General features: G+C 40.5%; 1 protein-coding gene across 2 annotated transcripts in view; it reads left to right on the top strand.

The window, feature by feature from the left end:
- The window catches only part of MRTFB (myocardin related transcription factor B), a 69,297-nt gene that overhangs the window by 13,355 nt on the left and 41,443 nt on the right, over positions 1-14,499 (top strand). For both annotated transcript variants that reach the window (XM_063414836.1, XM_063414834.1), the window contains exon 3: positions 4,995-5,168. In XM_063414836.1, coding sequence (XP_063270906.1) covers positions 5,015-5,168 — 154 coding nt within the window. In that variant the 5' untranslated portion in view covers positions 4,995-5,014. The remainder of the gene's footprint in view (positions 1-4,994; positions 5,169-14,499) is intronic.

Raw genomic sequence — 14,499 nt, 5'->3', positions numbered from 1 at the left:
CTGGTCCTTGCAAGGAAGGAGAGACTGAGCATTCCAAGGGTCTGACCACTGGACTGAACTAATCTGTAGCCTAGGAAGGAGGTTTGCTGTAGCCTTGTGCAGGCACAGGTAGGGTCTGCTGCATTCTGAAAGCACAGTCCTTGCCCTTCTTCATGAGAGGGGAAGGGGAATTGCCAAGTCAGTCTCAGATTGACTTTTCACATTCTCTCAGGTCCAACTCATTAATGCCCACTGCTCAAATAGAAGGAATATTTAAAACTCTAACAGCCCCCAAAGAGTTTTTTGGCCTCAGTGTCAGAAATCACTGTTCCCACTGCACAGATCTCCAAGTCTTTCCAAGCACTGACAGGGAGACTAAAAGCTTAATGCAATGGCCTGCCTTGGCAGCTGTGTAGTTAACCTACTGGATCTCACACTTTTTAAGGATCCTTTTTAATGTTTTCTGATACACTGAAGAAAAAGGTAAGAAAAAACGAACCCAACATTTTACATTTTGAGTACTCTTTCCTCTAAAGATTCTGGTCTATTACAAACTGCTAGAGTTTTAAATTTTACTGAGTTTTATAAATGGAGGAAATGAGTGCTCATGTTCACACCATGGTTCTGTAAATCCTGGAGCTGGTATTGCTAATATTTGATGACTGTTCAATACTGTACTGGGTACAGTGACCCAGGTTCTTTGCAGGTGTGAGTGAGTGAGCAGTGTTAACGTCAGCCAGTTGACTTGGCCAAAGCTTGAATGCATTGTGATTCTTGAACTGTTATTTTCTAGCAGATCGCTAAAATAAAAGCTGATTTACTACTGAAGTGTCATCCAGATTTCAGAGCTTGTGCCAAATAAAATACCAGTTCTGGTGTCTCAAGTAGCAGGGAAATATGTATTTCCCCCCCCTTTTAAGATTTTTCCAAGGAAATACATTTTGTCTTTTGAAGATAAAATGTTTAAAAATAAAAGGAGCGTTTGTCTTCAGCAGTTAAGAAGATAGCAACCACCTACAATCTGTGAGAACACTTACATAAGGTTCATACATTGTACAGGAGTTCTGGTTTGCCAGTGCTGGAACACTGTTCCTGTGTACTTGTCAGGGAAATGTGAACTGAAGCCTCCTAGCAGTGCTGGTGCAGATTCTATTTTGATAATGTATTCTAAAGGCTAAGTAGGAAAATAATTTTTTTCTAGTTTTCACTTTACTACTCTTAAACAGTTTGCTGCATTGTATGTTAAAAAACACAAACAACCACAAAAACCAGCCACCTGTAATCATTTAGGACTGTTGGAACAATGAGTAATTTTATTTTTAGTTTCTAGAAATAAATTGGTATTATGCTTTCCAACAGTTCATAAGCAGGAATGGTTTTCATACCTAGCAGAGCGATGGCTCACACAACTTTAACTTCGGATGTCTTTGTTTCAAGGAAGGGAGTGGAAACCCCCGGAGTGACAACTGATTTTTGTCAGATCAGCCTGGTATAAAAGGTGCTTTCTTGGATTATGCAAAGTAGAATTTTGAAACTTTAATGGAATGGATTTTTTAAAATTGTATTTTTCCTGTACATGTTTTTAGTGTTGAGTTTCAGTTATGTTATTAACATACTTTGTGTATAGGTCTGCTTCAATTCATGGGTTACACAGATAATGGTTACCATCTGTAAATGCAGATGGCAAATCTGAAATAATTCTTCAGGATCGAGGAGGCTTCAAACAAATGAGAAAGGGGAGGCAAATTGTTGTCTTTAATATAAAACAGAGTATCATGGGCTTTACATTCTAAATCAGAGGCTTCTCAGTTTTGCACATGGTTGCTGGCTAAAGCGTTTACTGTACAAGGTTTGATTTTAAACAAGGTGAGCAAATGTTTTCTACTATTCATTTTTGTGTTTGAATTGTTGATGTACAAACAATTGGTTATATTAGAAACATCAGAGTGAAATGGCTTTTGAAGACTGAAAATAGATGGGAGACATTCTGCATATCTTAATTGAGTTTTATGTGACGTGAATGCTGCTGGCTGTAGCCTGCACCTGATGCTGAAGCAGTTGTATTCATCTAGAGCGGTTAAAATGAGTGCTAGAAAATGGTAATGGTTTATTATACATGCAGCAGTGTAAAAAGATGTTTACAGAGATGTTTACAGGATTTATTTTTTCTGAATTTATTTCTTTTATGTTTGGAAAGATATTTATAAAAGTTATTTTTAAGTTTCCAAATTAGTTTTTCAATTGATAAGGAAAACCTTATGCCAAAGACAAACCAGTAATTTCATGGACACCAAGTTCAGGAGTTGTCTTCAGAAAGTTGAACAGCTGAATGAATTCTTTATTAGATTCTAATAAACAAATCAATTGTTTATATTTTATTATTGCAAGTCTTCAAATTTTCATATTTATAATTTTTTTGAAGTTCTGTTCATTGATTCAGTAAGGAGCAGTTAGGATCCGAGTGTGTCTAAGCCAGATGTTAATGATGTAGGTCACTGAATTTTTTCTCCCCCTACAAAAGAAACCCTGTAAATGTTGGATGGGGATGTGTGTTTTCCTTTTTGGGGAAGGTTAAGAGAATTTGTTGTTCTTAGTTCAGAAATATTTCTGTAGTCTGATACAGCAGCAATTCATAAGTACTAATGAAAAGAAATGGGAGCAAAATGTAATTTGAGATATGGGTAAAGAATTAGAAGAATTTAGACTTTCTGGGAATTCTAGAGTGTCTTTTGTTCACAGATTATGTAGCAACAGTAGCATTAGGATTGTTCTAGTGTTAAAGGATCATTTGAGAACATACCTGGGTTTTTAGCAGCCTATCTAAAAGATTCAGGAAAAGGGAAATGTAATGTCTGGGACTTTACTGTGAATTAGAAAGTTTAAAATGAGAGTTAGAGTTCTGCACTGGAGAACTTAGGATTTAGAGGTTTCCTGATGCTGACATTCATGTACTGTATGAAACCACGGTGAAAATGGGGATGTGAGAGTCATGATCAGCAGGAAAAGAAATTAGTGTGAAGAGAGTGGACGAAGCATTCATAGTGAGGTTACCCACAGGTGGTGAAATCACCTTCTTTGGAGATTTTCAGAAGCTGACAAGGCAAGTTCCTGAGAGCTGGTAATCCCATGGCACCGGGGAATGGACTGGATGACCCCCAGAAGGTCCCTTCCAACCTGACCTATTAATGTTCAAACCACTGATCAAGCACATTTTGTGTGGGAAGTCATACTTGTTTTGAGCTGTGCTGCTGTGCTGCAATCAACATCATTTAATTGCACGCTGTGTTCTCAGTTGGATCTGGACAATAAACCCACATTTCTGTACATTCCTGAAACACAGTTGAAGAGATGGACATGTTACCAATTCTGCAGGGCATTGTAGAAGTGGTGAAAGTCAAGCTGGTTTCATTCAAAGCATGATGTTTACTTATCTGACATGGGAAAACTTGCAGCATAACAAATGCTAAACCTTTAGTACAAGAAGGTGTTTCTATTAATTTCATCTGGTTTGAAAGCATGAGTACAGCTCATGTGGCTTAATCTCTTTGAAAAGTGGCTCCAAGGCAACCAATAACTAGTAAATTGTGGATAAAATGCTGTGAATATGAACAGATAAGCAGCTAAATTTTCACTTAAATTCTGCTCTGAAGAGACCTGCTTGGTTAATAATGTACTTAATTTGTATGGGTGAGTGGGAGTTTGAGGAGAGTGTAATGTCAGGAAATCGAGTGAGAGCTGAGTAAATTATGCTTCTAAAAGCTAAGAACAAAGAAAAAAATCTTGCATAACAGTAAGTTAATGTGTCTTCATTTAATGTGAAAGCACCAGTTGGTAACTAGGGAAAATAATGAAAAATATGCACTTAACCATGATAATTGTTCTATTTAGGTGCATATCAAGCAGTCCTTGCTTATATTTCTTATTTTTCAATTCACACTTTCGGAACATGATTCTCTAACCTTCTGTAGTGTAGGCTATTCTTTGGTGGTCATGATAAATTTTTGTCATGTTGGTTTTTTAAATATGATAACATTTGAAATATTTTGATATTGATCATTGAAACATTGCATTTTAAAAATTCTGAATACACACCCCAACACATGGTGTTTATACTCAGAATATTTGAAGTTTAAGGCTGAGTAGGGCAAGCAGTTTTGTTTCTTAAGAAAAGTAATGAAAAGTTAACAAAAAATCTGACAATAATATGACATTTCTTCATTTTTGTGTATCTTTCTGAGCTGTTAATATTTCATCTCATTCAAGTTTCCAAGAACCCAGAGGTAGGACTTCATTGAAGTCCATAATGATTTATTGAGACTTTAATGACTTAATAGTTCAGTGAGGTATAAAAAGCCTGTACCAGTAATTCATACTTCTGTCTCTCCGTACTGTAGATTAAGTACTACACTAATGGTAGAAAGGAAGGAAATAGTAAATTGGGAGTTTTATTCAACTATTCAATAAGTAGCTAGTGTGCAGTAAAGTTAATTTTAAAATATTCATGGCCAAAAATCTTCCTTGCTGGAGAGACTGAGGACTAACTCATTCTAATACAGTCCTTTGGTGGTGTGAAGTCCTGAATGAATACTGGCGTTGATTTGGGATCTGAAGGAGAGTTGTGCAGAGCTTCAAAATTTTATAAGCCATTTGTGTGTTAGCACAATATATTAATTCAGCATTCCCTGGTAGAGTATTGGAAAAAAGGGATATACGCGGGTGGGGGCACGGAGCTTCTGGACATCCATCATGAGTTTTAACTCTGGGTGATGTTTCTGTCGGTGTGAGCGGGGAAACTCTCTGCTTCTCTGTTAATTGCCTCTGAATCCATTCCCCGATTATATTTTTGCCAACCCGTAATATTTGTGGGAAATCAGTAGGTGATGTCCATAATTCTAAAGCCGAATTTCGCGCGCGAAGGAGCTGCCCGAAGCCCAGCTGTGAGGGCAGAGCAGTGTCCGCAGCGCCTGTGGGTGTTGGCGGAGCAGAGAGTGACCCGGGCCGCGTTGTTTCCGCAGAGCGCCGAGGCGTGCCCAGGATGGAGCCCGCGGGGCCGGCGGACGGCGAGGACGAGCCCGGGCCGCCGGCGCGGCTGGCGCCCAGCCCGCACAGCGAGGCCGTGGCACACGAGCTGCGGGGGCTGTCGCTGCAGCCCAGCCCCTGCCTGCCGCCCCTCACCGAGCGCAAGAATGGTGAGTGAGCGCCGGGGCCGCGGGGGCCGGGAGGGACGGGCCGTGCCCGCGGGGACTCTTCTCGCTCGCTCCTGTCACGCCCGGGTGCTGCGGGATGCTGGGGACGCTGTCCCGGGAGCTTCACCCGCCGGGCAGCCCTTGGAGCAGCAGCGGCCACTCTGGGACATAGACTGCAGCTGGGGAGATGTTAAAGTAGTTTTACAACTACAGCTGGTGTATACTACAAGTATTGATGAAATATTTTTGAGAGTTGTATTATTATCAGACAAAAAGGGATAATTTTCAAGATTTTTTTTCTGCATAAATAATATATAATTAATGTTTTGCATTCTATCTCACAAAGTTAAATTCAAAATGAGTATACTTCTGGAAATTTTGGGTTTTTTCATAATTTCCTGTAAAACCAAAATGGATGAGGTGGGTATGTTGTGTCCTGTCAAACCCCCAGAGCAGCCAAACTACTGCACATCTGTAAGTTCAGATTTAGTAATTTTGGTTAATTTGGTTAGAAACAATTTTCTGTAGAAATTATGAAAGTCAGAAGAAAATTTGTGAAAGTGAACTTTGAACTTGATGGATTCAAATTAAAAGTAGTTTTAATAATTTAATATTTTTACTTTTTACCAAAAATTGGGTATTTGCAAGAGTATTTTAGCATGTCACTACTGTATAAAGTCTATAAGCATAAGAGATTGCAGTTCACAGAAATACAGTGGCACTTAAAAAAATTCTGAAAATTTTAAGGGTATTTTTTTTGTAGGCTATTTTTCTGCAGGAAGCATTATGCTTACTGTGAGCTTTGGTAGTGATCCTTTAAACCTTTTGTTTACTTGAATGAGTCTTTGGCAGTAGTACTGTAGGAGGCTGAACTGTTCTAGTGTTGTTCTCAGTGTTGTTAAGTTGACTTGCACGAGTTAGTACAGAAACTGTGTTTCCAGCTTTTCCAATGTCACTGCAAGGGTAGAAGGCTTCTGCTCTGGTTTGGTTTTGTTTACCGTGGAGGTAATCACAGCATGCCTGGTGAGCCAACAGTCACTGGAGCTGTTACTACCTTCTCATTTTTCACATTTTCCTCCTCTCCCCTGCCCTCTGTTCCAGAGATCCCAGCCACAGAGCAAAACAGGCATAAGAGTTTGGGTGGGCAGAGCTCGGTGGGTTTGCTGCAAATTCTCATGGTTAGATTAAGCTCCAGTGGAATTATTGTCCCTTGAGTTTACAAAGGAACATTTATATGCTGTGCCAACTCTGTCGAAGAGGTTTTAACTTCCAGCAGAGGATCAATAACAAAACAGTTGGAGTGCATTAGGAGCTTAAGATTTTCTAGTCACTTATTACATGCAGGTATTTACTCCCTGAACAAAGAGAAATGGATAATTTTGGGAGGTGGATGTTGTCCTGGGCTGTCACAATTGTAAGGTTCTCCTGTTTCATTTGAGCTGTGTTCAAGTTCATGGCTGTGGGCAGTACTGTATTGCTAATGAAACTAATTTCAGGTTCCCATTAGTCTGCATCTTTCTGGATAATTAGGCAGTACTTAACAGTGCATTGATCATGTAAGCCTGTCCTCTCTTGTATTGTAGTGGTTTATCGTGCCTGTCCTCTGGAGGCCAACTCTTGCTCCACTTGCTAAAAAGCAGCAAAAGTTCCTATTTCGTTGGTTCTGCTCTTCATACTTGTCACCTCCTGGCTGATGACAGAGCTGTGTCTGTGATTCTGGCAGTCTCATGACAGCCACGGGTGTGCAGTCCCTCTCAGGAGCAGTGGGGCTGCACGCATCCGTGGAGTCTGGGAAACAGGCGCTGCGTTTGCATCCCTGCCTGAAGGATGCCACGTTGGGTCCAGTGCATGTGCTTCTTAGGCAGGATGCTGTGTCCTTAGGGAAGACAGTCTGGGGGAAAAGGGACCTGAATGAGGCTCTTGGGAAGCAGGAGGGAGAAGAGTGATGCCTGGGTATTGAGCTGGGCTGCGGTGGAGGAAGGCTGACAGGAGTAGCAGCAGCGTGGCACAGCCCAAGTACCAGTCAGAACAATGTGCTGCCCACACACTGCACCACAGTTTCACGAGCTTCTGTCTGAGAGCCAGGAGGTGGCAAGGGAGGGAAGGATAGGCTGTCTGCTGCTGACAGCAGGAGGGTGGATGGGAATGATGCTGCCTGCAGCTTTCCAAGCTGCTGTTTTAGAGCCAAATGATGGGAAGGGATTGCACATGTAGATACCATCAAAAAAAGGAAGCAGTGCATGACCAGAGCTTTTTGCATGCTGAATTAGTACTTTTCCAGAACTGGTGAGCATGTCACTTTGGCTGGAAGAGGGAGCTATGAAGGGCTGGGTGTGAGGAGCCACGCAATCATTATTTCAAGGTACATGTAAAATAGAAAGCTCCTAGCTTGTGTTTTACAGCAACCTCTCTTGACTCTGTAGTGGCTTCTTTGACTATTTTTGTGCCATTGTCACTCTTCTTGTGACAGTGGCTACTAGTTTCTGAAAAAGAGACATGCAAGTTGCTCTTGTGCAGTTGTCATCCACAGGTGGGAGCCTGGTGATATTCTTGTAAAATGGGTGGATGAGTGGCTGGCACCTGTCTGGGCCATTGACTGCCCTTCAGCTCTGCATTTTGGCCCTAAATCCTGTCAGAAGGGGAGTGTGCCCATTCCCTGCCCTTTGTGTGGTGTGGAGATGCAGTTCTGTTCCAGGCAGTGGGGGCTGTCAGGTGTCTGCTCCTCCAAACTCACAGCCAGTGAAGGAATGGGATTGCTTCTGCTTGTAGGAATGGGACTGCTGCTTCTCTTTGGGGTTGTGCATCATGAACTGGAGGAAGGTAGAGAAGGTGGTGCTGTTCCTCCCATGGCTGGCAGCAGATGCTCTCCAGCAGAACTGGGCTAATTGAGAGAAGAAGAGCCGAGAGTCTTGGATGTTTTGTAGGAAAAAAGCCTTGGGACAGTGAACATGTTAAAGTGAAAGCAAGACTGGTAAAATCTCATTAGGAGAAAGCAGCCCAAGGAAAGCAGTGCCCCTGGCTGGGTAAGAACAGGGACACTCTGGAGCAGAGACCCTGAGGTACCAAAGGCCCAGTGAGAATTGCAGCTTCCTGTGGGGCTGGAGAGTTTGTGGGGAACTGTGGGGAGTTCAGGAGAAGATGGAACACACAGACACGAAACCCAACCCAAACCCAAACAAAAACAAATACTCCAAATGGTGTATATTGAGTCCTCCTAAGGGACCAGTCGAGTCAGCTGGGAGGCACAGTTCTTAAAATAACTGAATGAAATCCACATCCCACTTAACCTAATGGCATTACTTAAATAAATTTGATGATCCAAGGGATTTTTTCTGGCATCTAAAAGGCTTGTGGTATATTACTTTGCCTGTTATCTCTTATCTTCCACTCCCTCAGTATGCAGCACTGGTAACATGCATTCTTGGCATAGTTTTATGGCTTCTGAACAAATTCTTAATCCTCTGTGCAATTAATAGATTTGAACTGCAAATTTGATATTAGGGAATCAGGTGAGATTTGGGACATTCTCCTTTTCTCCACTCCTCTAAGATCAGTAATTAGGTGTGGTTTTTTTTCCTCTTGTAACAATATATAGGTAGGTCACTGTGCTTAGAATTTATTTTCTTGAGAGAGCTAGGAGAGACACAGTGTAGAAAAGATGGCTAGTGGAAAGACTAGAGAACAACAAACGGAAACCTTAGTTCTGATTAAATAGCGTGGCAGGGAATAGAATTGAAGATGTTGTCTTAAATTCAGCAGTTTCATAATCACTAATCTGAAAGTGGTGAGATCTGGAAAACAGCATGCAAATATTCTGATTAACAGCACCAACAATAACATCAGCAAACCAAACATAAAAATCCCCCAAAAACCAGACCTCAAAGGAAGTGTATCCTGAACGACTTATCTAGATAAAGTGCACAATTTCTGTAAGTTTACAGTAGAAATGTGTGTGTGCATTTATGATGTAGGGCATAAATAATGTGTGTGTGTGCAGTGATGGCCCAGAGAGGCTGTGGAATCTCCACCCATGGAAATACTAAAAATCAGACCAGGCACTGTCCTGGGCAAGCCTGTTCCAGCTGACCCTGCTCCAGCAGGGGATCTCAGGAGGCTGCTGCCAGTCTCAGTGATTCTGGGGTTTGTAGTTCCATTAAGGTGTTAATAGCCCATGGAACATCCAGTGCAAATATTCTACTAAATAATCTTTGCTAAGAACACACAGCATATTGTAATTAGTATATATTTGTCTCTATGCTTTGTGGTTTTTGGGAATGCTCTGTTTTTTGGGTGAGTTTGTTTTTGGGGTTTTGTTTGGTATTTTTAACATGTCAATAGAAAAAACAAATGTCCCTTGGTCTCCCTGTAAATATTTGAATGTCGTCCTATCTGTTCCGGGAGGAGAGCACAAACTGAGTAGGTACTGCTTTCCCAGTAAGTCTGTCTTTGTCATTGGTACTGCCAGTTCCCACAATCCTAGCATTCCCAGGCCATCAGTCAGTGTCTACAAGGAACAATTTTCAAATATTAAAGCATGTGAAAAGACATACAAGCCAAAACTCAGAGATCTCTAGGGACTGTGACCTCTTAAATGGAATATATTCTGACATTTTCACAGGCTACATGAAAGAATTCCAGCAGGGTCATTCCATTTGGTAAACTTCTAAACAAACATTCCGTCATTTTAGTTTGATTTATAGACATTATTTTTTTTAATTATCTGCTTGTTGTGAAGAGATTAACACAGGAGACATGACCTGTGACTGACTCAATTCAAGGCATCTGGTATATATGAAATCCTGTTTGAGGGCCTGGCATTTGAGTGATTACAGGAGATACAGAAAGCATGTTTTCCTTTAAAGAGATCGCTTGATCAAACTTACTCAAATCTTATTCTGACCTTTTTCCTTGAAATTCTTTGTGCGTAACTTAATGCATAGCTAGAAAAGAATGTCAAGTTAATTTTAAATTTCATTGTGTAATTGTTTTAAGTTGTTAGAACGCAGTCCTAACTGCAGATGTTGAAGTGTCAGCTTGTGACAGAGCCACTACAAGAGGGTAACGCAGAGCAAGCAGAACTGGTAATTGGTGTGCAGCACTTATTTTAGGCACCTTTACAAATCAGAGGTAGCACAGTGGATGACTAAATATTGTCCTCTACAGGATATATATATGCAGTTAAATGTAGATCTGTGTAAACATATACAAAAATACATATTTTATGTACTTTACATACACATTTTAAAAATATTTATTAATTTACATGTGTATATGGGCAAGACCAAATGGAAGGTAGTTTTCATTTAAGCAGTGAACACTGCATATTCCTTGAAAGGAATTTGTGTGGGTTTTAGTGGGAGAAGTAGAACATGCAGACTTATAAATTTGATACCACTGTAAGTGTTTGTAAGTGTAATTTTTCTGGGAAGGGTGACTGAGGTAGATGGTGACCATTATTTCATTATTTGTGTTGTTTGGGTCTTTGTTGCCACACTGGTAGAGAATACAGGCAGAAGAGAAATCCCCCAAAACAAATCCCCTTAATTAATAATTTGAAGTAATGTTCTGAGTGTTTATGGAAATAATAGAATAAATTATAATAGGGGTTATATAAACTGATGCTTTAGTTTGTGTAGTCAGAGCACTATTTTCCTATGTGAAGAAATCATTACACCATGATCAAGAACTAGATTATCCTAACACAATATTAAGCACCAAGATATTCATCAAGGTGTTTGTGAAGCCAAGGTGAAATAGATATTTGAGTAATTAGGCTTTTTTCCCACTTGAAAATATTATTGTGGTAGTGAAAGAGTTTAAACACCCGAGGGCGTTTGGTTTGGTTTTGTTTTTCTTTTTGATGGGATTGCAAAGGAATGAGTTCCATATGATGTGAAGAGTTGGAATGCACTGTTAAAGCAGTTGTTGCTTAGTTACTTGATGTTTAATAAGGCTGGGAAGCAGCTCCCAGTCAGTGATGTCACTCAGCAGATCCCTGAGGCTTCACCCAGATAAGGGCTCTGTTGTGGGAGCACACAGGCAGACACTGGGACGGTGCCTGAGGCTGCACTGCTTCCTCCTGTACCCTGGAATTTTGGTGAATATCTGCTAGACACTTCCACTTTTTAAATAACACTTGTGCTGTAGGCTGAAGGTTGGCAGAGCACTGGGAAGTCTGTGTAGCAGGAGAATGGAAGGAACAAGCACTGATGACCTTAGGTGTAAAGCAAATGTTTATGAAAATCTTGTGCAATACATTGCTATTAAATGAGATGTTACTGGATTCTGGTTTATGGAACTAACATAGGTGCTCCATTCTGAGGCCTTTTTTCTTCATTTCACCCACTCTTGTGCAATATATTCAACTGAAATTGAAATTCAAATGAAAGATACTTCTGCCCTCTGAAAGTAATGCAAATTCTAACATTTAATTTTCACTGAAACCAAAAGTTTCTTGTGTGTCTTCTACTTCAGCCTCTGGTTTGGATACACTGATGCAGTTTGTAACAGAGTGTAAACCACCAATTCAAAAATACAACATGCAAAGACTCGAGATTTTCCCACCTGTAAAGTCACCATTTCTTTTAAGATAAATATGGAATTAGGGTTCTTTAAAACCAATAACAAAAGTAACTGAAATAAAAAGCAGTTTTTATCTGTCAAGACAATCTCCAAGGCAGATACTGCCCAAATATAGGTAGTGTGTTTATTGTATCAGTGTGGTGGTGATGGCTCATGACAGAACTTCTGTTATTTCATGAGAGCTTAAAAAATGACCATCAGATTTGAAAGGGAGTAAATCTGAGGAGTCATTGTGGTGCTTTAGCAAAGGTACGAACATATGGGAAGCATCCTAGAGGATTTCAAATGACAAATGAATTACAAATTTATTTCATTTGGCAGAGGAGAGGGAGTCTTTGGCAGGTGGGCATAACAGGCAGCTCTCTGCCTTGGTTCACATGGGGCCTGCTCAGGACACCTTTGAACACCTGGGTATTGGTAGTGAGCAGGTGAATTTAGTACTGGAACATGCTAACAGTGTTTCTGTTCCCTCTAGTACAGCTCTTAGGAATGTGGACAAAGTCCATCATAAGAACATGCACTTTTCCCACATTGCAGGGAGTTGTGAGATGCCCCTGGGTGCCTGTGGAACTGTCTCAGAGTTTTAGACTTTTCCAACAGACATGTTGGATGATGATTAGTTCTTCTTTGAAGCCTTATCACTAAAAATACAAGAACTATATTGTGGCACACTCAAGTAACCAGTAAAACCAAGTTATCAATTGAGCTTGGATTAATGTATATTCAAGACTGCTGGGAAAACAAGAGGTTGCTGGAATAGGAATATTTTTTCATGATGTGGGAGATAAATGTTATTCTTCACGCAGGGATTTAAGAGAAACTTTACCCTGAGCAGAATATCCAGATATTCTCAATATTCACAGGGTAACTGAATCTGGAGCAGAACTCTTTCCTTCTTCAAAGGCATCTTTTCTTTGTCTTCATTTATAATGTCTGCCCTCACCCAGCTATTCTGTGTTGTATAGCATTTATTGGCAACAGCAATATTGGTTACATGAGAAAATACACAGCATCATTTTGACCATTCATCTCTCCGAGTCTGTACAAGAATGTCCTCATTCTTATTTTTCATGAATTCAGTGATTCCTGCTTTTCTTACTAAAGATTTTGCATGCTACTTTTGAGATTTTGATCAGACCTCTTAAAGGTCTTTTAAAATTTTCATCTCTGTGTTAAGCTTGTATTGCACTGAGGTGAAATTGAAGCAAAATACAAGGTATAACTCCAAGTAGCTGAAGCAAAGCGCACTGATCTGTTGTGGGGTGGCTACCCTTGGAAAGGGGGAGCAGTGGATGGCACGAACTCCTGGCTGAACTCATCTTTCTGAACAAGAGAAATGCTCCTGGAGGCTTGAACTGCTCCCACCCAGCTGCTGTTCCTGTGATCAGCTTTCACCTGAGCACTGGGCACTCGCAACTTACATAAAGCACTATAATGGTAGGAGTGGATAGAACTGCCTCAGAAATATGGTGTTTGAAGGAAATGTCTTCCTCTGGGTTCTTTAATTACACACTTCCTCATTAGAGCATGGAACTTTTAAAATTTCAAAATACTCTGTTTTCTGAATCATTGGGAAATCAGAGAGTGTGAAGTGCACTGTACCCTTTCCATAAAACAACTTCTGCTGTTATATATTGTTGCACTGTTAGAGTATAATTCATCCACCCAAACCATTACTTCTCTCTTGGTACAAGAAAAATGTGGAGTTATAATCTGTGGTATCAGCAAGTGTGTAAGATTCTGTTTATTGACTGTGTCAGAGTTTAATGGTGTTTAAGTTTAAGCAGTATGTGTTTGTATTCTGCTTGTCTGAGGTTTTATTTTCTGAATGTGTGGAGTTTCTCAACAGTAATTTTGTTTCTTATGCACAGTAAGTGTTCAGCTGCAGGCAGTGAGGAAGTTAATTTGATTTATGAAGGAGCTTTTCCACAGTATTTTTTCCTGTGTTCAGTAAAAATCACTGCAAAAGCAAATGCATTGGAATAGTCTGTAAGTTGTATTTAAGTAGAACATAATTTAAACTGATAATTTTTATACAAGTGATGTTCAGACAACTGATTTTTAGGCTGGGAAAGTGGCCTCAAATCATTCATGCTGCAAAGAGTTTTTTGCCTGTATTGTCAGCTCCTTACATGTCAGGAGGCTGCTGGAGCCTGGTGAGCTCGGCAGGCTCCGAGGCTGCAGTCGGGAGCAGATCCAGGTCTCCCTTTCCCAGCAGCGGGCAAACAGGGAGAGCTTCCAAATCCTACCGGGGTCAGGCAGCTTCACACCCCGTGGTGTCACTTGTCCCGGGAGTGCACTGTCAAGGTGAAGAGTCAGTGCTCAGGGCTTGTCTGGGGGAAAGATCCTCTTTCCAAAGAGGAAAAGATGGGGTTTTTTCTAGTTTCCACTTCTAGAAATTCTGTATCTCAATATATAGAGATATTTTCAAACCTGATTCTAGGGAAGTGAAACATTTTATATGAATGGAGATGTCCTTTATAATTCCAGGTTGAAAGATTTAAAATACAAATTAGAGATGTGGAAAATGTGTGCAATGACAGCATTTTTAGGCCAAAGGGAAGGGAAAATACACCTGCCAGAGTTCCTGGTTGACATGTAGAGACTCTTTAACATTATATAGAGTTTATTTTCTCTAAGTACAGAAAATTAAATGCAGACTCGTCTGCTGTTCCCTCATGGCCAATGCCAGGTAATTAGAGGGGATCCATTTCCCTGAAATCTTCCAGGTTGACACTGAAGTTGATGACTC

The sequence above is a fragment of the Prinia subflava genome, chromosome 17, assembly GCF_021018805.1.
Source record: "Prinia subflava isolate CZ2003 ecotype Zambia chromosome 17, Cam_Psub_1.2, whole genome shotgun sequence".
Classification (NCBI taxonomy): Eukaryota; Metazoa; Chordata; class Aves; order Passeriformes; family Cisticolidae; genus Prinia; species Prinia subflava.
Note: the sequence above shows the minus strand (reverse complement) of the source record. Positions and strands in the feature narration are given on the sequence as shown.